Below are 24,249 nucleotides of genomic sequence, written 5' to 3'. Positions count from 1 at the left end.
AGGTTACCTTCAAAAGTAACTGGTAGTCGTTGATCCGTTGTATGGGTAGTTTGAGATGTTCGGCGATTCCCTTGTCGTCACCGAGATCGTCGGCTAAGTCCTGAAACAGATTATAAATAATTTACTTAACTAGTACACAATAATAGTAAATACCCATAAAGTTATCATCATTATTTAATTCCTAATAATCGAGTATTGGATCGAAGTTTATAATAATATCTATCTTATAATCGCTATAGTACATTTGTTTTTATACATTAGTGTTATGTTATGTTCTATAAATGTGAGCATCAAGGTGAAATAATTTCCTAATGTAAGGTATTGTAGGTCAAATACCTCGAGAGTGACTTTCTCAAAATAAACATCAATTTAGTCATAGCTATTAATAGCTTTATGAATTTCACTTACAGGTATTATAAATATTAGGTATTATCGGTTTCATAATCTGGAAAATTATGGTTTTCGTAATGCTACTTGCAACAGATCAGCATTGAAAATAATAGGTGCTATGATTGACTGGATTTAAGTATTTATTAAATGCGCAGGTCGTGTAACATGGTGTGGGAAAAGCTCTCCTAAGATTTGCTAATCACATAAGCATAACAATAAATAATGAATTGAAATAAATGATGCCATGCCAATAGTAAATGATGGGTCAAGCAATTCCTTACATTTGTTTATAATTGTTTGGCACAACTTCAGAATCGATTGAATGTCGAAGCGTGTTACTTTCGATTTTATGATGCTAGCGCCTATCAATTAGTTAATCATTTTGGCAACCAAGTTTTTGTGTATTAGAAACACATTAGAAACTAAACTTTGTATGTCGGTATTTGTACTTAATTAGTCTTACTTTTTTAGTCTTATTTTTTTAATCCTTTTAATGCATATTTTACAAAAGTAGACTAAATGTTGTAAGCATTTTCTACCAATCAACCTGCAAGTGGTGTAGGGGCAGAAAATACTTCCAGTGAGAAAAAACATAAACTTACAGTTTAAAAGACAATGTAAGAGTCTTTAAAAATTATAAAAAAACTGATAAAAATGCAATTTCAAAACTACAACTTCGAGTGCGAAACCTGAAATCATAAACCATCGACAACTGGCTATAAAATGTTAAAAGCTTCGGTTCTGAAATCGCAAATAGCGCACCTTGACATGCGCTCGCGCAGCTTCGCTAATGTTTGAGCGGAACACCGACCTACATAATGCTATGTGTTTTGTGATTTACAGAAAAACGTGACGTTAGGTATGCTATGCAGCATGAATCAAAGTTTTCTTTGAAGAGAAAGGAAAGATGCGGTCATTTAATAAAATCTAATATACAGTCATACAATTTTGTTCCTTTTTGTTGTTGTTATTACGTAGTTTATTAGTCATACCATACATAACCACTACTAGGCTGAATATTTGTAGGTATATATTTTGTTTTAACTCAACATATAGATTATCTATATGTTTAATTAAAGTCAAGTATCTAGGATATTTGATTAATGATTCATAGTCATGTTAGTGACTAAAGTATTACACTAGGTCAAGGTCATCCAGAAAAACAATGAACAACAGCACCCTACTGAGACAATTTTTACTTATTTTTCCGAGTTTTACCCCAAAATTACATCACAATTTTGCTGAAAAAATCCTCATAGAACTCATACGCGCGCCGCGGCCGCCCACGGGCGACTGAAAATAAACCGCGTCCGCTGAAACGTAACACCCGCGCACCCACATTCACCAAATACACCGGGACATTCTCGGCACATCAACACACGCTAAATTTAAATGTCTGTGGCCCTACCTGACACACAGGTCTCTAGTTCACAACACTAGTCGCGTGACGTCACTCGCGCGAGTGGTCGGTCGTCTGGAGAAGTTGCCGCGGCCGCGGTGGAGGAGCGACTGGTCCTCGCGCCACTCGCGAGCTAAACATAGCACAGCCTAGGATAAAACCATTTCTTCGGTGACGTCACGTGTTATCGCCGGAGAAATGGTGGACAAGGTCGCGCTTTGAACTTCAGCATCCGAGACTGTTTGATCGTTACTGGGAAGCTGCACTAGAAACGACGGATATGCATCTGTGTCTTAAAGGTGCTGGAAATGGAGTAGGTACACCATTGTGATGTAATGAAGATGTCCTTAAAGAAAACACTTTCGACTCTTGAAGGAGCATATTACGATGAGTCCATACCATGCTTGTGACCTATGTCACTCATCATAGCATGCACAAACTTACGTCATAATTATCAGATCCTGACACCTGAGATCCCTTAATCAGGGACAAAGATCATGAAGTGTTAAATAACAAAACATTTGTAGTAAAGCCGTGGAGTTCGTAACGGTGAGGCTGCAGCAATCTCTTTAGATCTCAAGAGGTAGCTATAGGGAAAACTACAGAGCCTAAACTAACTAACGTTGCTATTCCTACAGAATGGAAAGCCATTTAAAATCTATCAAACCTCAGTATCAACGTTTCAGCATACTGTATAGGCGAAGAGATTAAGTGAGTATAAACTTCATGAGCATTGTGGCATAAATGTTGTTGTAGGCTTGTTATTGTAAGTGAATTGAGAGATATAGGAGCAATAGGTCGAGGTCTTTGTAAGGAAGCGATAATTAACTTTTCGATATTTTTGCTTCTTGACCAAAATCTAGTCATAATTTATTTCAAGATTTGACTCAGTTTCTAGCATTTCGTCAATGAGTTAGTTCATGTTTGCGTGGGATATTTTGTTCGAGAACCATTTGTTAAATTCTATTTAATTTGACTGATCTTTATCATTTAGCCATTACATTCAGCATCTTTATTACGTTTTCTTAGTATGACGGTGACAAACACTAACCCCCTTATTCATAAAAAAGTTACTGAACGAATTAACTATTGAACTGTTCTGTCCCTCTCTGACAGAGAACAATTTGTTCTTTGACAGAGAGTGACAAAACAGTTCAATAGCTAATCCGTCCAGTAACTTTTTTATGAATAAGGGGGTAAAGCTGGACTAAGTAGGCTTTGCTTCCGGAAACGCAGCCTACTCTCCAGTGTGCTGATTTGTTAAAGCAAACTTTTATTTGCTAATTATACACCCAGGCATACTTCGTTACTTCACTGTTTCAGTGTTTTATATACCTGTGAATAATTGGTATATTCACCTAGTTAAAAAGTATTAAAATTGAAATTCAAAGTATTTGCATCTTCACCCCAAGATCTCAGTAATGACAGCATGATAACTTGTTTACTTGGCCCATTTCGGTTAATTTAACGTAAACAACGTTATTTTAAATCATTCTCACTCATACTTGGCGAAGGTGCTCTTCCAAAATATTTGGACTACATTTCTTGCCAAAATTGTGTAGCTTGTCAACATGTACCTAGTTATAAATATAATCGACATCACTGTGCCTTGTAGGCCTTGTAGGTATTTTGCAGTTACATTACATATTATTTCTAATAAACCAGAAACCAATAAACATGAATTACCGCTTCAAATATTCAAATCTAATTAAGTAGGCCTTGACGGGTCGAAGGTGTCTAGACCAGCTCGAGCACCGCTACCGTCCAACTCCCTAACTTGGTCTAAAAGTTTATAGGAATTTTCCGGCTATCCGGTAAATATAAATGACGACGAAGTATGATGGCCACAATACTAATGCCGATCAATATTAAGTATAATATATTATTATAATTATTAACTACATAGGTATCATGCCGGAACATGTTTGCTCACTGAACCAAGATATCACTGAGACGATTATAAAAAGCCTTTAGAGTCCACGTATTGCTAAATATTTCTTAAACAGACTAGAGCGGAAGTTATATCACAAGTGTTCAGCAGCTGTAACATTTCTGCGTCACTGCCACTCACACCGACGCCACAAGTCCAAGTTCCCTCTGATTTTATCTAAACTGCTATTTCGAGATTAAAGTGAGTCGAATTTAATATTATGAATGTCTTTTCTGTGACCTACAGTTGAATCAGTGGTTCGGCCTTTGAATATTAGAACTCAAAAATTACAAACTCTTTTACATTACGAATATGACGGTGGACAGTTCTGTTTGAAAATTCTTCTGTGAATCAACCTAGCTGTATCGTGATTTAGTTGTTGGGTTCTGAGTAGTTCTGACCCAAATGAAATCATATTTCAAATAAACAGAATATCTACTTTCAAAACTCTTTCTATTCTATTCTCTGTGGGGGTGTAAGTACCTGCACCTGGCTCTCTCGAGTGGAACCTTTGTGCATATCCCCAAGGTCTAAACTGCCTTCCTAAGCTTGGACCATTTCCCACCACGCTGGTCCACTGCGGGTTGGTGGGTTCACATATCTAGATGTGCTAAATCTAGATACGCAGGTTTTCTCACGATGTTTTCCTTCACCGTAAGAGCGATGGTATACATTGTAGGTACTTAAATTCAGAAAAGAACTCATTGGTACATGTCAGCGCCGGGATTCGAACCCGCATCTCTGGCGTGAGAAGCGGGCGCTTACCCGACTGAGTTACCACCGCTCCTGTTATGGATTTAAAAATTTAAATCTTACCTATAGGGTGTCCCAAAAGTCAACGATATGCCTTGGAGGGCTGATAGACCAGCTCATGAGTGGCCAGAATATCATAACACATATGACCTTGGTAAAAATTCTTAGTAATTAAAGTTATGTGACGTTACATCAGTCCCAATGTTAATGGAAAGTATCGCAGGCGGGGACCAACTTGACCGCCACACAAGACCGCCTTTTTTCGAGAAAGATACTACTTATTCGTTTTTTATTAACTGTGACAGTTTCTCCACGATCGCGATCGGCCCACCACCTATTTTACTATAACTCATTCCAACATGACCTACCCTTAATAAATTCAGTCAGATAAATTTCCTTCAAACAATTTTACATCGAGGTCGTTTTGTACTAAAATGGCAATAACTTTTTTTCTTAATTAAAACAATAGCAACGGTTTATATCATTTTGAAAACTGCATTAAATGAACATTTTTTTAAAATAAGGTTCGAGGATTGCCTGGTATATTTTTTTACAGTAACTATGTTGAGTCAAAGTCGCTTTTAATAAAATATGATATTTTTGTATGACTTTCTAAACCGTGTTTTTTTAAACATACAGCACTAATTGTTTCTTTTTTACTGTGATCAATAGCAGGGCAGTACAGTAAAATCTGATCAAAGGTGTCGATTTTCAGAAAAGTGACAATATCTCGAAAACATTCGAATTTTTACTGAGGTCATATTATGATATTCTGGCCACTTATGGGCTGGTCTATCAGCCCTCCAAGGCATATAGTTGACTTTTGGGATACCCTGTTTATTATAATATTAAATTTTTAAATCCAACTTTTGCAAATATCACAATCCATACTACGTATGCAGAGCAGGGGTGAGTTGAGTCCTCCCTTTAGTTCACGTATACCTTAAGTACTATATCTACACTATCTCTTTACAATCGAAGTGTGTTGGTCATGCTCAGTACCGAATGAATCAAATCAAACAACCCGGATTTTTTATCGACTTCCGATCTTCCTTATTATTTATTACAAGCTAAACGAATGGACCAACAAATTTCCGCTCAAATCCTTGCACTTTCCCAACAAACCCTGTGTGTCCTCAATATGACGGCGGACTGTCATCGTATCAACTATGTTCTATGCGCGTCAACTATTCTGGTGTTGGCTGCGTGCCAGGCGGCCCGGCGCGGCGGTGTCACTGCCGCGGCTGGTTGGCCAAATGTTCACCCAACATGATGAGGGTAGGCAGGAAGGTAGGTAAAGTTGGAACAAATGTTTGTGTATATGCGAGGGCACAACTTAGTTGCAGTGGAGGAAGTTATAAATCGGTTGAATTAGTAAAAGCTGCGGAGACCTAAGTGTGGAAAACCAAGAATTATTTTCTACGGTGATAAATTTGATTAAGTAGGGTTAGTCTAGTAGGAGTTTTTACAATGGCAGCAGCCAGCATTAGATCTTAATCTAGTCATTTACTATCGCCAAAAAAATAATTCGTCTGCTACCCATTTCAAAAAATACACATGTATAGAAAAAGGGCATAAAATGTTTTCATCTATTCCTGAAAACTAGTTATTTGAAACATGTAGAGCCACCTATGTGAAATTAACGTTACTCGATCAACGTTTAAATATCTGTTTCAAAACTTTACAGTAGTAGCAGTAGCGGCTTCAGTATTTCAGAAATAATCTACCACGTATGCTACGCCATCTGTTTTCACAGCTTTGCATTGAATCAACTACACAATTTCAACTTTTGGCATCCGACCAACTGAAACCAAAATGATTTAGAGAGGGCAGGAGTGCTCAGTTTGAAACAGTTTTAGCATCATACACTAGATGGAGCTGCTGGTATTTAAAAACTAAGAATTAAATGAAAACAGAAAAACTATGAACTCTTGCTCCAAGACGATAATGAAGCACAAAGCGCTAGTTATTTCATTCGCTGATACCTATTCTATTCTCTGTGGGGGTGTAAGTACCTGCACCTGGCTCTCTCGAATGGAACCGTTGTGCATATCCCCAAGGTCTGAACTGCCTTCCTAAGCTTGGACTATTTTCCCCACCACGCTGGTCCACTGCGAGTTGGTGGGTTCACATATCTAGATGTGCTAAGTCTAGATATGCAGGTTTCCTCACGAGTAGCAACACTCACAGACTCACCTGGAAGTACTTGTTGACATGCGGGTCGGTGGCCAGCAGCCGCTGCGCCGCCGGCTCGTCGCGGCAGTACGCCACGTGCTTGTCGAACTCACAGCAACACTAGCGCTACATGCTCACAGACTCACCTGGAAGTACTTGTTGACATGCGGGTCGGTGGCCAGCAGCCGCTGCGCCGCCGGCTCGTCGCGGCAGTACGCCACGTGCTTGTCGAACTCGCGCTCCATGCGCAGCAGCGCGCGGCCCAGCATGCGCGGCTCGCCCGCGTAGTACTTGATGCCTTCTAGGAGCACCCTGTGGACAGGACGTGGATATTTACCTAAATTAAAGAAATATATGGAATATTCCAGATTTTGCACTGAAACATCACTAGCACAATAAACTTATATATAAGATTTAAATACCTACGACATTTCAACAGTGAAGTCGTTGCAATATTTTTTTCATACAAATAGACTTCTTGTCTGACATAAAATACCTACGCCAAACCTATGGCAGCCTGCTTGTTTTCCAACAGAAAGTATATGTTCGATACCGGTCGAACACTTTTAATATTTGTAGGTGAGTAGATTGAAAAATTACTCCTTTTGTATGGTAGATTAATTTTACTTTGCCTAATGTCGTCGTTCGCAGTCTTCGTCGCGTTATTATGCCATTTTATTCTGCGCGGTCGCGATTATCGGTTTAATAGTGAATTCGGGAATAAATATCGGTTAAATCTCACCAGTTGCCATTAGGCATTATATTTGTGTACTCTAATTACAAACAGACAAAGTGAATTTTGTGAGTGAACATCAAGATTCCTTCGGATTTCATCTTCGAGGCCCTCCCCACGCCGAGTCCTGGACCTTCGACTGATATTTATGTTTAGTATCTATCTATATATGTATTTGTGTAGTTATATCAGCTGTCCGACACCCATAACACAGGTTCTGCCTAGCTTGGGGTCGGATGGCCATGTGTGAGATGTCCCCACATATTTATTTTATTTATTATTCGACTTGCCTACGTAAGCAAAACTTATCATATTTATCTATTTCTTACTATTATCTAACAAATACTTAATAAAATATAACAACCAACTCACGTAGTATGAAACTCGGCGATCTGTCGGAAGTTGTTGAACAGGAGCTCCCTATTGTCGAACACAGTCTTGGGGGTCTTGGCCTTGTCCATGGGCTTCATGTAGCGAGTCACCACTTGCTGCATGTCTCGACCGAACTCTTCTTCCGTCTCTATGAGTTCGCGGACCACGGCCCTGTGGGAGAGATGGGTGTCATGTGTGATGATATGGATTTAGTATGGCGTATGCGTATGTAACTAAGGGCCAGCTGAAAACCAGCGCTGTGGCTCTCTGGCCATAGCACACGCTGAGCTGGTGCCTTTTTGACGCTCTGGACAGCAACCTTGTTTGTTTATATTGTATTATTTTGTGTTTTTTCATATATATTTTTTGTAGTATTCTTTTGTTCTTTTTGTTTCTGTTTTTATTGTTCAGTGCGTCAAATAAATGTTTCTTTCTTTCTTTCTTTCTTTCTTTAACATGTACGAAGAGTTATTGGAAAAAAGACATAGAATTTAGAAAAGGTAGAAAAAGTGCATATTTTAAAATAATATTGCAATTATTAATGATGTTATAATAGAAATGTTTAAAAGGTATTGTAAAAATATAATTTTGTCTAACTCACACAGTCATAAACTCAATAATGCTCATTGCAATGCTCTCACAATATCAATACAGCACCACGCAAGTATAAATACTTATACAAAACGTATTAATCTCCTTCAATTTATTTAATAAACTTTATATTTAGGCTGTTACTAAAATCTTTGTAATTACACTAATTACTTTTTTATGTTCCCGCCGTTTCAAATTTCGATAGATTAAAAATAAAAAAGAAGGTCATTTTTATCGCAACGATTGACCACAAACAGTCAACATAAAATAATAAAAAAAAACTTTAATAATATTATTTGTTGTAAGTATTTTGAAGTGTGCTAAGAATAATTATTTTATTGATTTTGTATTGATTATTGTATTCATTTATTAAACCTACTATACTAAATAAAAATTATCGAACTCTAAAGTAGGTACCTTTAACCACTCTGTAATGGTGGCTTACGGCCAACGCTTTTCATTCAACAAACTCACAAAACTTGTGAAACAAAAGACCTCACGACAAAACAATTACTAAAAGCAAAACACTTTCCTCTTTCTATCATCACTATGATTTTACTTGGCAAATCCCAGACCACGATGTAGCACAATATCGTTCTCATATTGTCATCGTAAAAACAACTTATGAATGCGTCCGTGTCTCAGCAGCCGGCATTGTTGGACAAAACGTTGGTTTTGCCACAAAAACTCCAAGGCCTCCTTTTTCTTTACCCAAATTAATATTCTGAGGTAGGTAAATTATGTTTTTTTTCTTATATTTTCTTTATGGCCAGCTGTAATACTTTTTTGTCAGGTGAGGTTCTTACTTCAAATTATTATTCTTTACGTTTATTATTATACTTTTTTTTCGAATATTTTTCTTAATGGCCAGATGTAAATTGTAATAAGTACTTTTTTTCTCATGTGTTTCTATGTACAATTTCATGAATCAATGTTCCGAGGTACACATTAGTTAGCCAGTAGAAGTACTGATAAAATGGATAAAACAGATTGTTTTTTTAAGTGATGTTTATATAAGTTTTTTTTTTATTTCAGGTAGTTTAATGATCGAAGTTCGTAGGTGGTACTTACCCAATATTTCATATTAGTTTATCATCGGCGGAAAATACCTATACTACTAAACGGGCTAGAAATGTGATAACTCATTACAGTGACTTTCAATTTGGAAGTAGCTAACTGCCATATTAATCAAGTCGTACTGACGCAGATGTATAATGAATGGTGCTCCAGACAGGTCGACAAGAAGCCAATTACTGCACTTGTACTTCATTTATCAAGTTCATACCCAATTACTCCAAAAACTGTCACCGTAACTTTGGACATTGAATGGTTTCGGGAATAACCCGTTAATTTGTTAATGTAGTTAAGCTGGCCACAAAATATGTATATTTGGACTACTTAGCTATTTGCCTACCTATGTGAAACGTTCAACGTGAGGATATTATCCAATGATAATAATAAATACTTTGAGACAGGTAAATGGTATCCGGTTGGCACTACCGCAGAATAGAAATGCCGTGAGTCAAGCCATACGTGGGCCATAGTGGGCTTCTCTTGAATAAATTATTGTGTTTACAATATCTCCAGCTATTTCTGGACGTATCCCATTGGCTGCGGTTGAATTGGATTGGCAGTGAGTGTTGCTGAGTCATGGCGTGTGTGGAGATAGGGCATTATCTAAGCATTCAAGGTTCTAAATACAAGACTGTTATTAATCTGAAATGTTTTATATCATTTGGTCATTGATGATAGAGATATTGGAGTCGTAAACAGAGTTTTTAATTTTGCGTGTTTTTAAATTTGACGATCGAATGGTGTAGTGGTTAGTGACCTGACTGAAGCCTGATACAGCGACCATACCAAATTTAATACACCTAAACAATTCCATACAACTTTTATCTATGCTCGGTCGTAAGCAGTAGGTACATAATATAGATATGGCAAAAACATCACAATACCTCCTCTCCGCCACAGTAGTCACATTGTGCAGCGAACGCACTGTACCTACTATAAAGAGTACTTAAAATACAGTCAGCGTCACAACTCACTGCTCCTCGCCGCCAGCGCAGTCTCTCTAGCCACGTCCTACAGGGAATATACCACAAAGGTGCATAGATACAGTCAGCGTCACAACTCACTGCCTCCTCACCACCATGCCTGCGCAGTCAGTTTCTCTCGAGGCACCAATTCACAACGTCCAGGGATATAGATGGTGCCTAGAAAGATACAGTCAGCGTCACAACTCACTGCCTCCTCGCGGCCAGCGCGGTCTGGTCGCGCTCCGGGCACGCGTCCACGTCCAGCAGCACCCAGGCCGGCACGTAGCCCTGCCGCGTGGTCACCGCGCCGCCGTCGCCGTCCTCCAGCACACGCACCAGCCATCTGAGGAGGAGAGAGAGATAGGGTTATTGGGGAGGAGAGAATAAGTAGGAGTTATTTTTCTTCTTCTTATGTCGTTTAACTCCTAGTGGAGCATATGGCCGCAACTACAGATTTCCACTTCTGACGATCAGAGGCAGCAGCCACAACTTCTGGCTGCTCATGTTGATCGACTTCATCTCCTGGGCTAATGTCCTAATCCAAGATATTCTTGGGCGCCCTATGTTTCTTTTTCCTTGCGGGGCAAAAACTAGGGCCTGCTTTGTGAGGCGAGGAATATAGTAGGAGTTATAGGTTGTAAAAATGGAGACGTGAAATAATCCTATAAGTAGTTGTAAAAGAGTACCTAATACACTCCCGAGCAATGAAAAAGTTTCATTGACAATGGCACTAAATTACTCCTAATGAAGCCGTCTGGAATATTAAAATACATATAACAGCGCATCAGAATATTACCTACCAACTAAGAACGTAAATAAGTATTCACCCAAATTATAAATTAAAAGTTTGTCGAATTATTGTAAGTGGAACTTTTTCATTGCTCGTGACTCGTGAATTTACATTTACATATCCCTTCTCTTTGTTAGGAGGTTGTTAAGGGTATTATTTCCTTTGGATCCTCATTTTTTCTTTGAATAGAGAAGAAAGTAAGAGGACAGAGGGAATGGTTCTTATAAGGTACCTAGTTACTTACTGATTTTTGTATTATTACATACTTACGTCTACGGTGGTGAGTACAGTTTTTGTTTTCGTATTAATGTAGGTATTGTATAGTTCTTATAACCTTGTTTTTGTCTTTTTGCAGGTGTGCAGGGTTTCTCATGAAGGTAGGTAAGTGAAATTGTATGTTTGGTAAAAATTCTGTCTAAACTAAAAATGTTTATGAAAATAAAAATAAGTTTTACGGAAGTGACAAGCGAAAAGTTAGTCAAGAAATTCGTATTTTCTTCGAAAGATAACAACGGAAGCTTTTAGAGGAGGCTGACAAAATAAAACAAAATGGCGGCTTTAAAACATCACCTAAAAACTTTGCGAAAATTGGCAGTATCGCAAATAGTCTAGCTAATTTAAACTTTAACGCTCTAGTTATAAAATGACAGTTCCCTGTGTTTAGTTAGCCGTGTTTCGATAAAGATTTTTCTTGATGAAATGACGTCAATCAGTCAAAGGTAGGTCACTGACCGCGTGCAATGACGCCGTGCTCTAGATTTCAGTTATTGTCTATGCCTCGTCTGTTTTCTGTCAACTCAAACTTACAAGAGGAAAAGTTTATTTTGTGAAAAAAATACTAGACATCATTACCATTTATCATTTGGACTACAGGCTTTACTAAAATCACCGGATAATGAAAGCGTGTATTTTAAGGGAACAACTTATAAATACGTATAATACATTATATCTTTACGGCTATGATAATAATGAAATGAACCACATTATTTTAAACCGGGTTATAGAGGCATAGAGAAATGTATTGCCGAAAGACATGGCGTTAAATATTAAAGGCACTTTTGCATGTCAGATACTACATAAATAATGATACAAAAATATGTAGGAAACATTTGTATCCTCTTTACATGATTTCATGAGGTATTTTGGTAGATAAATAGAACTATCATAATTCTCTAGCACCTCAATATTTCATAACTTTATTCTATGACACACATTTACCTCAATTCGTAAATTATATACGCACAATTTTATTTATAAGTAAATTAATAACATAATGTAGAAAATTCCTTGACGATTAGGTTAGGACCTCAGGTTTTTTAATTTCACTTTAGGTTTGTTAATTCAACATAGAATTTACCCCGGGTGCAAGATGCATAGTTTTTGGTTAGGGACTCATAGTTTTAAGCATTATATAGTAGTAGAGTCGCTGTGGTACATTGATACTTTTACATTTTGTATTTTATTGGACACAAACACTGAGTAATAATACTTTTGTTTATAAAAAAATAATTTTAAGATAAATAAAACATACAGTTTTTGCACAAGCTATGACTGTAGGTATATTGCAAAAAGGGTATAGTTACTACCAATTTTGACATTCTGATTTCATTCTCGGGCTTTGATATACGAGTAACTTGCTACACACTTAGGTTTCGGCATAATATACCCTTTTTGCAATACGCTTTATATATTTTTTACAATACGAATAATCAAATTGTAAGAAAAGTAGTAACATAAATTGGCAACAGAACTTCGCAAAACTAGATTAATTCCTGACAATTCGGTCACCTGCCCCGGTCACCAACATCCTGTGATCTTCAACGAGGCTATTCTCCCACTTGTTGATCGACTTAGTATCATGAAGGCAATAAAACAAGCCGTATTTTATTCCGAATAGCCTCTTTCAGAGAAATCTAGCGAGGTAAGTGGGACAATTATTGTAAATTGTTGTTTGATCAGTCATTGCGTCTAATTTTCTTTAATTCGACGGCGAAGAAACAGTTAACTGTAGTTTATTCAGCAACATAATCAAGAATCAATTCCGTTGACCCATTCAAATGTTGTATGTTGTATGACAATAATATATAATATATTTGCACTTTTGTATTTTCCTGAAAAATAAACCTGTTTTTCTACAGCGCTGTTATCTAATGTGCTTTTTTCGAAATTTGATCTTTTATCGGATAAAAAAAACATGAATCATAAAAATATCGAGTTTCATAATTTATAAACGTGTGATAACAGATTTCTCAATGTGGAAGATCAAAAAGTAAACGCATAGCCCGTACGAGCTTTCTTTTATAAACAATTTATCGCGGCGTCTACAATGTTATTGTTACATCTAACCTAGGTAGTTGTGCCTGATTAAGCAACCAAAATCAAATGTAGTGGAATATAATCCCTATTACAAAATGATTCATAAACTAACTGAAATCAAAATTATAATAACAAGTTGTGCTATTTAGAATATAATGAGTAGGAACATTTAATATCAATGGTTGAAAAGTTGAAAATAGGTTAATCGTGTAATGAGTTGGGTTTTACATGTTATGTAAAAATGCGTGCCTGTACAAATAAATGTTACTACGAACTTCTGATATCTTTACTGTTAATCATAGAAGGTTTAAATGCATGAAATGACCGTTAATCTAATATTATTACCTATTTCTGATCATCACTGAATTTTACCAATGACCATGATCTAATAATTTTACAGCTCTACAATAATAGACAAGGCGTCCAATGATCGAAGACTATGAAAGCTTACGACATATTGCGGTCACATGATTCGATTTTCTAAATTCTTCTTCTTTCGTGTCAGTGAAATGCGATTTTTTATATTTGTCCAGACCAAAATGAAGCAACTTTGATTCTGGTTGGCCTGGAGTAAGTCTTCCCGTGTGCAGGTGGAAGGGCACAGGGGACAGGAGAGTAAATGCTCCATAGTCTGGGGGGCGGTACCACAGTCGCATAGGTTGGTACCAACGGTATAGCCCCACTTACAGAGATTGTCCTTGCAGCAGCCTACCTCTGCTAAATTAAAACCGTTTTATTTCATGTTATCATTAATAATTTATTTTGCACATATTTAAGTAAGTAACCCAAAATGATTCCGCATGTTTTTATATGTGTTAAAAATGCTGCATATTATAATATAATGCTCAAATTTGCACAGTCAGTTGCAATTTTCAGCTGCAAATGTGTTGAAATGTATTCGATTTACCGCCATTTTCTTTTCATGCAGCATTCAATGAAAGAAAAAAGAACTTAAATATTTGGGTTAATCAAAAACACATGTTTTGAGTCAATGCTGTTTTATCGTGTCATTATTTTAAATTTATACGCGTTTATATTTTGCTGTAAAATCAAACAACGCTAAAGGAAATGTGAGAAAACTCAATTTAAATTAATACAGTAAACCTAATTAACATTTCTTAAGACACCTTCTTAATCAGTTGTTTATAAACTAACTAACGGTTTGCTTTATAAAAATAGTGTTCTTCATTTGCATATTTCTACAGATACCTAAGCTATGTTATACAGGTTGTTGCAAAAAAGCTACAAGCTACTAGAAGCTGCTACGATTCTCGTAGCGTGGCTACGAGTGTTCGTAGCCAATCTCGTAGACCTCAGAATGTATCAACATACTGGTTTCATTTTCGGGCTTAGATATAATATGCTGCACACGTAGGTTTCGACTTAGTATACCCTTTTTTCAACACCCGGTATAATACTTAACTAACGCTCAAAATAACATTCTCAGTTGTGAAACCGGCAGTTATTTTTTAGCTACATAATAAAATACTTCTTTACCTATTTTCGTCGCATCTCTTTTACACGTCGTCCCAATTTTGCTGATCTGGATAAAGTTCATGGCGCATGGTCATATAGCGTGCTCTATTTACTTGAGATTAAATCGTTACACTACTTCAAAGAGGGCAGTTAAAATGCTTATGAGTTACTTTTCATTATTCTGTGTTTGGCAGGTCAAAACATTAGGTTTACTAAGCGGTTAATCTAATTCGCAAAAATTGACCACAATCCGGAAATCGACTCCACGTGCCACACAATAAGCATCAAAGTAACATATTCTCCAACTGAATGCAACAAAGAGAATACAAACCACTCCAGTGACGATCCACGGGGGAATTATGTGAAACACGGAGGTCACTCTAGCCTCAATAAAACGATATTTTGGAGCACAGCCGCGCTGTCCACGACTCTATCTCGTTTCATTAAATGTGCCTATTGCATGTCTTCTCTTCAAAACTTCTTATTTCAATAGACAAGTCTCGCAAAATCACGCTGCCACTGCGTACTAAAATATTATAGCGTCGTAACTCTCACGGCAGACTACCACTAGATACTTACGATAACGTTTAATTTTATAAGCGTTTTAGTGGCTATCAACACTAAAAGGTTTCAACAAAAATTTGTGTGTTTCACTAGTTTCTGGTAACTTATACCAAAAGTACCTAATTTAGTAGTCTGATGATAATAATGTGCAAACATGCATTTATAGTGATTGTTACTTAGTTTGTCCCGAAGATTCCTAACATAGCAAACAGTACCTATGCATACACCGATCACTAATAATAATTACGAGATGACACGCTTAGATATCGTGAATTCATTACGAATAGAACTTGTAATCATTCATTTTACCAGAGCAAGACTTGGCAAAGAAAATGAGCGGTTTAAGCGAGCATTAGCCGATCAACGAGCTCGAATTAGCTATTAACTGTGGCTAAACTAGAACGCCCGGAATCGTTTGAAAATCTAGTGTTTGGCAGAATATTTTTCATGTTTTACATGTAAGAGTATAAAATTTTAACTAATAATAACAAATTTTATATTTTATTTTATTTTATAATATTTGGAGAACTTACAGCTACAACACAATATCAACATATCAGGTAAACAGCTACTAGCCAATTACAAGTTCCCACATATGGTTCCAATGGTAAGGATGAATTCTAGAACCCATCCCTTCGCTATTCAGCGTTGAGACCGGTTTCAGAACTCAATCCTTAGTTATTATACCTAGGCGTTACACGACACCAGCTGTAACACACACTAATACTAAAACACTAATATCTTACTTAATAAAAACAACTAAGTTAACTAAAACTAGATAAGATAATTAGGTAGACTGTCTTAGGCTTAGACTGACTTAAATTATTTTGTTCACAAAAGCAACTGTTAGGTATCTATTAACATTACTATGTTTCTTACTGAACGGATCAAACTCTGAATCGCTATAAATTTTATTAAGTGAATTACTCGCACGTATAAAAAATGAATTCTGTCTATATGATTTAAAAAAAAACTTGTATAGTTACATAACATTTTTTTGTACACTGATGACCGTCTGAAATGAATATAGTAATTATTCCTAATTTTTGCATAGTTTATTTAACTGATTTCAGTAATTAACACAAGGATTTAATTATTGCGAACCGTACAAACCATTAAATTTACATTATTATCTGATAGTAAAACAAAAGCGCAGTAAACATTCGCCATCTTTATTTAAAACTCGTAAATCTTATCGAGGAATGTCGATAGACAAGTCGGCGATGACATAAGCCGCAGCTGTCCAGAACGCAGTGCCAAGGTCGAGCTCCTCCGGGCTCTCCACATTCATGGTGTCTCCCTCGGTGTGGTGGAACCAGAAGTACTTCTCATTCTCATTCAGCAGACCAGCCCCGGGAATGCCTGTCTTGGTCAAAACACCGATGTCGGAGCCAACACCAGCGTACTCCCCTTTCTCAACCAATGTGGAGGCGTTGATAGACTTGAACAGTTTCAGCACCTCACCCACTATGCAGCGAGCCATCTGATTACCGGATACCTCGAGACCAGTCGGACTGAAAGTGCCTTCGTCAGATTCCATTATGAAGTTGATGTTTCCATTTTCCGCTCTGTGCTTCTCTTCGTAGTCATACGCGCCTACCAGACCCAACTCTTCTGTGGTCCAGAAAATGGCTCTAATTGTTCTCTTGGGTATTAAGTTCAATCGTTTCAGTACAACAGGAGCTGCCCAGCTGATGAACAAGCCGCCGCCGTCGTCCATCGCTCCCTGCCCCACGTCCCAGCTGTCGATGTGACCAGACACAATAACCAGTTTTTCAGGATTTCCTGAGCCTTTCAAGTCTACTAGAGTGTTTCTTGATATTTTAGTGTCTAATGTCGAGGTCATTTTGACGTTCAACACGACCTTTTCTCCTCTTTCGTAGAGTCGCTTGATCATGTCTGCATCTTCTAATGAAATAGCAGCTGTCGGTATCTTTGTGACGTCATCCTCGTAATATTGGGATCCAGTATGGGGGGAGTTGATGGAGAAGGGTGTGATGGAGCGCACCAGACTCGCCACGGCTCCTCTTTCAGCGGCCCTCGCGGCTCCCTGAGACCTGTATGGAACCGTGTCACTGTACGTAGTGAAAACAGGAACATAAACCACAATTTTCCCCTCAACAGATTTCGTCTCTAACTCTGTAAAATCTTCAATAACCACAACTTCAGCTGTGATTCCCTCAGTAGGTGTCGATACGCTCTTTCCTAGGCCGAGTAAAGCGACATCTTTCGTCCTTGGTTCTAACATTGTAATTTTTTCTTCTCCTCTTACCCAGTGCGGGACCTATAGAAAAAATAGAATTAATTTGAGATTCTATAGATATTAATAATTATCCAAATATTACTTCAATATTGCGTATATTATGTAATTGCATTCATTATTTACCTCCAGTTCTTCAGTAACGATGTCGTGTATGCCTTCTTTCTTAGTGATTTCAATCATGTAGTCAATTGAATCTTCCAATTCTTGGCTTCCCGAAGGACGTGGGCCAAAAGTATCAACAAATTTGGCGAGTCTGAAAGGTACATTTTAGAAATGAATTATGACGGCACTATTTATACCCTTTGACTATTATAACTAACATAATAATATTTATTTTAAATACCAATCAGATGGCAATACTTACTCATCGTATGTCACTCCTTTAAACTCTCCTTCTCTCACATATTTAATGATTTCATTAGTAACATCTTTATAAGATGAGATTTCCTTCTTTAGATCTTTGCTCAATAATTTAGAACAAACTTCGTCGACACTTGGTATATTTTTACAGTTTGCACTAACTACAATTAGAACGAATATGCTACAGTATTGTAATAAATTCATTTTCAACTAAGTACTTCAACTATTTTGCAAGTAATAGCTTGGGTTAATATACCGATGTAAGATCTAAGAATTATCTTATCGATTGATCACTTGTCTGACTTTTTCTGACAGGAGATATACTTACGCTTACATCGCACAATACTTTACTGTTACCACTATGTGTATGTAGATGTAACTACTGGCTAGAGCCATATTTTCCCCTATATTATAGGCTTAATAAAGTTTAAAATAATTATGTGTTTTAAAAAATATGGTATAGAGCACATGTCTAGATAACATACCTACTGTTACTTGAGCATTTTAACTACTATCGCTCGTGACCATAGTTATTATTCCTTGAAATATTATGTTTGTTTTTATGTGAGTGTTATGTTTGATTATAGTAATCTTAGATGCGTAAGTACAAGGTACAAACATCTGGAGATACGTAAACAGATAGTATCTTTATCTTATTCGCGAGACCGCTGCCATTTTCCATTGCTTTTTGAGCATAGAGGCGTATGTGCCCTAAGTGCATTGTACCAGATTGTACGTCCATTATAATTATGGTCACGACAGTAATCAGTAATCGTTGTCAGAGGTGACGCTTATCGCTTAATATTTGTACTCACATTATAGGTCGTGAGCCGTATAAATATATTTTTCAAGTACAAGTAACCTGTAAGGTATTAGTTATAAATAATTATATTGCATTGAGATCAAGTCATAGAAATTCGTAGACGCGTCGTGTTCTTTCATTTGTTTTGCAAGTCTGTGTAGGAGGGAGTAGGAGAGCTTTTATTTTTTGTCTAAATAATTTTAGATAATGTGTTTGTTAGTAGGTATAAGTTTTGTCTAATTATGTCAACCACAATTATTGCTAGGATAAAATGGTGCTAGTTTTTGCGAGAATTTACAATTCTGTGCAATGTTTTCGACAGTATTACATCAGTATCAGCTTTTCACAATATTATATCACAGTCACAATCCAGGTCACCATACTTTTGATCTGAGACCTAGTTTTCAGAACAACATTACTGCATTACGCAATTTCAGGTCGGTCTGAAGTTATGTCATTGTTATAAATTACACAAAGCACACGTTGGTGTTCCAAGAAAAATAAAGATTTTGTAAAACTTTAATAAATGATCGCAATTCGGGTGACAAGAAGTATTTTTTACATGAAGCATATTTTTTTTATTTGCCAAATCATTTGTCCGCCGCTGAGTGTGAATCCTCGTGTAAAAATAGTGGGAATTTTGTCACGGTGTTCGATTTAAAGAGTAATAAATTAAAGGTTTTATTGTATATTTTAAACGCAGTACAGACAGTTTTTATACACATTAAAATTTAACGAGCAACACGTATGTCGAGTCACTTTGAATAAGGGTTAATTTACAGTGTCATTAAAGATAATTCCGTGTTCATTATTGTGTTTAAATACGTTGTTTTATTGTCACATGAATCATATAACAGCTTACTGTGTGCCATTTCAATTAGCGTTCAGATTATCTAATCAAGAAGTTTCTTGTCCTTCTATTACTTGAATAGGTAAGGTCCACTTCTCGCCATTGTACGCAGCGTACGCATCACATTCAGTATTATTTGTATAGAAATTCACACAAGTACGTCCGCTTCATCGGTATTGCCGTCGTCGTTTCTCCATACATTTACCTATAACAATCTGCTTGATGCGATACGAAACCGATAGGTGGACGCTTACCTTCCGATCATCACGACCCATTACGTCCCCACTGCTGGGGCACGGGTCTCCTTCCAGTGAAGGAAGGGTTTAGGCCTAGTCCACCACGCTGGCCAAGTGCGGGTTGGTGGACCCCAACACAAGCAAGCTTGTGCTGAGAGAGTTGTCGGGTAAGTGGGCAACCCGACTGTCAGATGTTTTCAAGCCGCCCGAAGGCCTCTGACTAGGCTTAACGACTGCTGCCGAAGCAGCAACCGGGACCCACGGCTTAACGTGCCGTCCGAAGCACGGAAGCGTCCAGAAAAGCACCACTTGAAATTGGTCACCCATCCAATGGCTGACCGTGTCAGTTGTTGCTTAACCTCAGCGATCAGTTACGATCACTGAGGCCCGCTCGACTACGGACGCTTCTACCGATACCTTACCTTACGTACCTTCCGATATCACTCATTATTCCAAACACCCTCAGCTGTCAAAACCCTACCTTTCCTCCACCTTCGCTCCATTGGCCTTCTTGGGGTGTTTCTTCTTGGGTCTGACGGCCATCTTGTGCCTGGCTGCGGAGGCGTCCAGCAGGTCTTCACCAGCCACATCGAGCGCCGGGTCCGCGGGGGGGCGTCTGGGGACGAGGAGGGGGGGTTAGGCACATGAGGTTGAGGTGGGATGGTTTATTTACAGAGGGGCTTTAGGTGTTTTGTGCGGTATGGGATGGTGCGGATGACGTCTGTCATCTAGCAGCATACGACTATAAAGTATACTTCAAGCTGCAATGTACCTAGCTGGCAGATGTCAGCCGCATAGAAACATACCGCGCAAAGTATAGTAGTGTTTTTAGTTTGCAATAACGAGCAAAGTTTAAGGTTGTACGCTTTCTTTTCTCACATAACTAAGTGGTGCCTCTAGCGACAACTATTTCATTGCGAAACTATTGATAGAATATTATTGAAGATGGTGGTAGGATAGTAAACCTTTTTCGTTTTTGCAAACCAAAGTTTTAAGTACATAGGTAGTTTATACATAAACTTTAGTTACATTATGATAGTGTGGTTATTACAAATAATGGATAACAGATAAAGTTAGGTAGGTATTATTTACTACCGTAGTCGTACTTCTCGCAATATCACATTAATTAATTTATGAGCCTTTCAGAACCTATTGTTTATCCTGAGAAGAGTTACTTCTGTTTCTGACTTCCCAGAAGAGAAACAAAAGAAAAACCGAGGGCATAAAAAGTGCGTCATCTTGTATCGTTTATTCGTGCTATGCCTAATTACCACGGTATGGCCAGGACATCGACTACGTCATTTATGTTATTCCGAAAGTTGTTGACTTTGGCAGTCTGCATCAGCGATTCGACCAGTTGTTTGTGCTCCATCAATCATCTTCCGCGTGTCACGGTCCGTCTGTCTGTCAGTGCTCAATGTCACGGCTGCTGTGGATTTGACACCACGATATCATGTGCTGGTGCGGCTATAACAATGGACATAAATAACTTTCCTTGTGACGCAGTTTGGTGAGAAGAAAGGGTTCAGGGTTTAACAGAGTTTATTATGAATGTATCAAATAAATACGTGTGAGTTGCTCCAAGCTACTCGTAATATGTTGTATTTAGTAAAACTTGCCTGCCTGTGCCTAGCTGTCTCCACTCTTCAGTGTTACGACCGATTAGGTATGAGCAATTTACGGTATGAGATACGAGTTTATGATAGTAACGGAACTCAAGGAACAGAGAGTGACTCTTTTATATACCATGTACTTGGAAAAGGCACTACAATTAGGAAATTTTTCGGTAGTCATGTTTTTTTCATGTACTTATCTATTTACAATTTATTTTCATATAGCTAATAAGAAGGTACTCGTTCTGATATATGTATGTAACTACTTAGGTAAACATAACACTCCATAAACAAATGCAAGCACCTAAAGTAATTTGAAAAGCACTTCCAAGGATCAACAGATTAATCTTGAGCCGGGCTGAGCCAAAATCGGACGCTAATTTGCGGTTTCCCTCCAAATTACAGTCGTTTTGTTCCACAGTAAACCCTAAGAAAATGTTTGTAAATTTACCGCGACACACAACACACTGCAGTCTTGACGTTTCGATTTATTACCAACAAGTGGAACTGTTCGGAGTTTCGTAATGGGGTACACGCAGTTATATTTCGATTTGACGACCGAATGGCGTAGTGGTTAGTGACCTGACTACTGAGCCGATGGTCCCGGGTTCGATTCCCGGCTGGGGCAGATATTTGTTTAAAGACAGATATTTGTACTCGGGTCTTGGGTGTTGATATTTATATTTATATTTAGTATCTATCTATCTATGTATTTGTGTAGATATATCAGCTGTCCGACACCCATAACACAGGTTCTGCCTAGCTTGGGGTCGGATGGCCGTGTGTGAGATGTCCCCACATATTTATTTTATTTATTTATTTATTTCAGTGTTCGGTATTGCACATAAGTAGGTTTGCTCAGATTTACATTTTGCATACAAATTAAATTGTATGTTTTTGCGCAAGGCGGAGTACTATTTATGTTGGGAAATTGTATATAACATTCACTGTAGCAATAGCAACTAAAATATTACTCTACACAGTTAACATTATTATATTTAAGATTTTTTTTGTACAGATATTTGTACTCAGGTCTTGGGTGTCGATATTAATATTTAATATGTATCTATCTATGTATTTGTGTAGATATATCGCTGTCTGATACCCATATTACTGGCTCTGTCTAGTTTGGGGTCGGATGGCCGTGTGTGAGATGTCCCCATATATTATTATTATTAAGTAATGCTAATTATGGCTCTACAATGACACATCCCATTATGTCCCCACTGCTGGGGCACGGGTCTCCACCCAGGGAAGGGTTTTAGGCCTAGCCCACGCTGATAGGTTAGTTGACCCTAACACAAGCAAGCTTGTGCTGAGAAAGTTGTCGCGTGAGTGGGCAACACGACTGTCTGCTGTGAGGACCTGAACTGAACTGAGGATCGTTAAACGAACCTATCTTATATTACGAGGCTTAGTTTCCTCGTACATCATCAGACTGAGTCCAAGTTCCCCGAAGGTACATGTGATGGTCTCCGCAGAGCTATTTCCGTCACGCCTGCGCCGTGACGTCAGAGTTGAACCAGTCTCTCTAGTGAGTCTTTACAAATCATCAATAGAGGAAATTAGCTTAAACATGTATAGACTTTTGCTTAAAAGGAACATGGTTCTATAGCCCTAAGGATGCATATAAAATTTGTGATCTTTTATTGCCTAATCTGCAGTAGAGGTGCCATCGAACGGTGCATCCCGAATTAAGAATAGCAACCGACCAACGTATATCTTCCATAGCACCAAACTCTAAAATGGATTCACTCTTTTATATTCATGATGTTAACAGCAGTGAGTCTTTTGAAGTTTTCTCATAACTTTTTTTAAATCAATTAAAACATAGGTAGCTTAGATACCAATATTACGTCTGTAATATCTTTAGAAGTTTTATTTATTTATGTATTTATCGTATGGCTTTCTTCACTGGTTACATAAAATTTACCCGGTTTTTTATTTCACATTGTCTGAACTAAGCTCCCATCTGATATTCCATGACGCACGTCCGTGATCAGTCCGGACGCTGGACTGTCCTCATTTATTCGCGTGTACTCATTCATTGGTTGCCAATATTCTCAGACATTATGTATGTCAATGATCCTTCGTTGGAACTGCTTGCTTGGAAGTTGGGACGAACAACGACGCGACGATAATAGTATAGGGTATAGGATACTTGGAAATGATCTCAAGAAGTTCTTTAGTACCTAGTTCTTGTTAGGCACATATTTTATGGTATGATAAAAAAATCTAATCTTCAACTTTTTTGTTAAGATCAGGAACTCGCATAGTAATTTTGTTTGTTGTTGACACATTTAGAACAAGATTTGGAAAGTTTTGTTTAAAACGTCTGCGTCATTCATTTATTTTAATTACATGCACCAGTTAAACAATATCCTTGGGTTCTGAAAATGTGGTGACCCTGAATATTCCCAATATTTTATTTATGGCACATATAAATCGTTTATTAATCTTGTTACTGGCGCAGTATGGCATCCCAAATCAACTAAAAATATTAAAACAGAAATAACTTCGTGTGCATCTATAAAATAACAGTTCTGTTTCATAGAAGTTTACTACTTTGGCCTAGTAAAGGGAAATAGCTTCTAGGC

General features: G+C 37.6%; 2 protein-coding genes across 2 annotated transcripts in view; both read right to left on the bottom strand.

Moving 5' to 3' along the window:
- The window catches only part of LOC105382253 (obscurin), a 71,605-nt gene that overhangs the window by 39,985 nt on the left and 7,371 nt on the right, over positions 1-24,249 (bottom strand). The window contains exons 3-7 of the mRNA XM_048633413.1: positions 20,521-20,655; positions 10,591-10,725; positions 7,753-7,923; positions 6,794-6,959; positions 8-100 (exon numbers count right to left, since the gene is read on the bottom strand). Coding sequence (XP_048489370.1) covers positions 8-100; positions 6,794-6,959; positions 7,753-7,923; positions 10,591-10,725; positions 20,521-20,655 — 700 coding nt within the window. The remainder of the gene's footprint in view (positions 1-7; positions 101-6,793; positions 6,960-7,752; positions 7,924-10,590; positions 10,726-20,520; positions 20,656-24,249) is intronic.
- On the bottom strand, positions 16,682-18,393 carry LOC105382211 (carboxypeptidase Q). The gene is made up of 3 exons (XM_011552059.3): positions 18,156-18,393; positions 17,915-18,044; positions 16,682-17,812 (listed from the first exon to the last, which is right to left on the bottom strand). The coding sequence occupies exons 1-3, from the start codon at positions 18,353-18,355 to the stop codon at positions 16,721-16,723; spliced, it is 1,422 nt and encodes a 473-aa protein (XP_011550361.3). The 5' UTR covers positions 18,356-18,393; the 3' UTR covers positions 16,682-16,720.

Source organism: Plutella xylostella, chromosome 5 (genome assembly GCF_932276165.1).
Source record: "Plutella xylostella chromosome 5, ilPluXylo3.1, whole genome shotgun sequence".
Classification (NCBI taxonomy): domain Eukaryota; kingdom Metazoa; phylum Arthropoda; class Insecta; order Lepidoptera; family Plutellidae; genus Plutella; species Plutella xylostella.
The sequence above is the reverse complement of the archived record's forward strand: the minus strand, read 5'-3'. Positions and strand labels throughout refer to the sequence as shown.

What these genes read in the sequence shown, in the direction of transcription:
- LOC105382211 (XM_011552059.3), bottom strand. Translation starts at nt 18,355, where the DNA reads ATGAATTTATTACAATACTGTAGCATATTCGTTCTAATTGTAGTTAGT. An exon ending in AAAGGAGTGACATACGATGA is followed by an intron (nt 18,045 to 18,155) that starts GTAAGTATTGCC and finishes TGTACCTTTCAG; the next exon opens with ACTCGCCAAATTTGTTGATA. An exon ending in TCGTTACTGAAGAACTGGAG is followed by an intron (nt 17,813 to 17,914) that starts GTAAATAATGAA and finishes TTTTTTCTATAG; the next exon opens with GTCCCGCACTGGGTAAGAGG.